The sequence below is a fragment of the Penaeus chinensis genome, chromosome 22, assembly GCF_019202785.1.
Source record: "Penaeus chinensis breed Huanghai No. 1 chromosome 22, ASM1920278v2, whole genome shotgun sequence".
Lineage (NCBI taxonomy): Eukaryota > Metazoa > Arthropoda > Malacostraca > Decapoda > Penaeidae > Penaeus > Penaeus chinensis.
The window spans coordinates 11,751,656-11,754,155 of NC_061840.1; the positions used below are offsets into that span (position 1 = coordinate 11,751,656).

The 2,500-nt window shown below is 45.0% G+C and overlaps 1 protein-coding gene across 2 annotated transcripts in view; it reads right to left on the reverse strand.

Annotated features, from left to right (window-relative positions):
- The window catches only part of LOC125036867 (A disintegrin and metalloproteinase with thrombospondin motifs 9-like), a 28,753-nt gene that overhangs the window by 16,932 nt on the left and 9,321 nt on the right, over positions 1 to 2,500 (reverse strand). For both annotated transcript variants that reach the window (XM_047629773.1, XM_047629772.1), the window contains exon 14: positions 1,976 to 2,134. In XM_047629773.1, coding sequence (XP_047485729.1) covers positions 1,976 to 2,134 — 159 coding nt within the window. The remainder of the gene's footprint in view (positions 1 to 1,975; positions 2,135 to 2,500) is intronic.

Genomic DNA, 2,500 nt, shown 5'->3' on the forward strand with positions numbered 1-2,500 from the left:
GGGAGGTTGGCCTCGGGGTCTCCGCACGTCACCCTCCGGCGCCGCACGCCCTCTCCGCACTTCGGCTTCGGCCCCTTCCCTCCCGGCCCTCCCCCTCCTCCTCCTCCTCCCCCTCCTGCTGCTGCTGCTCCTCCCCCTCCTCCTCCTCCTCCTCCTCCTCCTCCTCCTCCTCCTCCTCCTCCTCCTCCTCCTCCTCCTCCTCCTCCTCCTCCTCCTCCTCCTCCTCCTTTGCCCTTCCCTGCTCTTCCTCCCAGTCCTCCTCCTCCTCCTTCTCTCCTCCCCGGGTGCCTGGCTCTCGGCTTCTTCCAGTGCCTGTCCGCGTCCGCAGTGCCGCCTTCGCCACTGAGCTCGCACTGGGAGAGGGGCGGAACGGTAACTAATGGGGCGAGGGATGGGCGGGTGGGCGGGTGGGCGCGGGCGTAGGGGGGATGGTGGTCACGGCGGTGATGGGGATGACGGGGAAGGTGATTGTCATGAGGATGAGGATGAGGATAAGGATGACGATGACGATGACGATGACGATGACGATGACGATGACGATGTCGATGTCGATGACGATGACGATGGCGATGACGATGACGATGGTGATTGTGGAGATAGCGATAGTGATGGGATGAGGATGAGAATGAGAGTGATTATAAGTGTTAGAATGATAATGATGACTTAATGATGTCTATCGGTAATATGTCAATGGATATGATAGTGATGATGGTTCTTACGGTGACGATAGTAATGGTGATGACAGTGATGATGACTCATGACAACGATAATGCTTTCATTAATGACAATGAAAGTGAGATGTTAAACAGTAATGATAATCAGATAATAAGCGTGGAAATGCTAATGATATGGGAGCGATGATAATGAAATTAATGTTACAATTAAGGTAATTAAATGAGTATCTATTACGTTAGGTGATAACAGAAAGATAATGATTAAAATAAAATTAACAACTTCATCTGTACATTAATTAAGAATAATTACTAATTACAAGAGTACAAAATAATTAAGACAAAAGTAAAGAAAGAGGAAAGACATATATATACTAGACAGACATAATCCTAAAAGAAAATAAAAAGAAATAGTGAAATATATTTATCGATAATAAATTTAAAAAAACAACATTAAAATATAAAGTAAATGTAATATACAGATAGTTTAATTAACTGTTATTAAAAAGTTGAATGTATATAGGACATGCATATCTAGACATTAAAATATACAATAATAGTAATTAATAAGTCCTCTTTGCAATGTAATTAACAGTAAAATCTAAAGAAATAAAGAAATGAGAGCTAGAAACTGCATTCCCTTAAATAAGATCATCTATTTTCTACGGATACTAACGCCACTAATACATTCAGTTAATGCGTTTTCGTGACTCTCGATTCAGAAATTGGAAATAGGTTTCGGAGATGGGTGCACGCCTAAAATCGTCTACGATATTCAGATTCACTCTCACTCTCACTCTCACTCTAACTCTCACTCTCACTCTCTCACTCTCTCTTTCTCTGTCTCTCTCTCTCTCTCTCTCTCTCTCTCTCTCTCTCTCTCTCTCTCTCTCTCTCTCTCTCTCTCTCTCTCTCTCTCTCTCTCTCTCTCTCTCTCTCTCTCTCTCTCTCTCTCTCTCTCTCTCTCTCTCTCTCTCTCTCTCTCTCTCTCTCTCTCTCTCTCTCTCTCTCTCTCTCTCTCTCTCTCTCCCTCTGATAAGCAATATACCCATCTCAGAATAGACAAACCATCTAGTGAAGGCATTACAAGAGAGATCTAACTACAACCAAAAATCTCGCATTCTCAAGTCAGGCTTTGGTCGCGAACAAACGAACAAACGGGCGCCACCTTCTACGAGAACGCCCGCTGACCCTTCCTACACGATCAAACCCACTCCTAAAAATGAACAAATAAACAGAGAAAACTTATGGAGACAAAACTTTTTAAAAAGGCAGATCCGACATGCCCTACGCGGAGCACCTACCAGCGAGCTCCATCCCTCGGCGTACCAGCAGGAGCAGTTGCCGGTGTCCTTCGGCGCCTCCAGCTGCGCGCACTCCCACTCCGAGATGGGTCGGTCGCGCAGCCGACAGGAGTACAGGCGCCGCCGCTCACCGCTCGCCTCGCCGCTCAAGCACTTGCACTGGGGGAGGGGGAGGGGGAGGGGGGTTAGGACTGGCTTGCTTGGATTGGGTTGAGATTAGACTGTTACGCCCGGGTTGGGTTTCATTCCGATTGGAAGCGGCCGGTAGTTTTCTTTGTGGTTTCTGCATATTGAATTTTTATTTTCGAATTCAAGAAAATTAGTTTGATTGTATTATAATGCGTCTTGTTATGTCATATTCAACATTCTTTTACGTTCGTAAAATGACGAAAATATATAAAGAATCCTCATGATTAATGAAAGTGCCTATCTACAAATAAATAAGAGCAACACATGAAAATATAATTAAAAACCAAAATCGTCAGAAACAAAGAGAATGCAAACACTGAGAGGGAGAGGGAACCT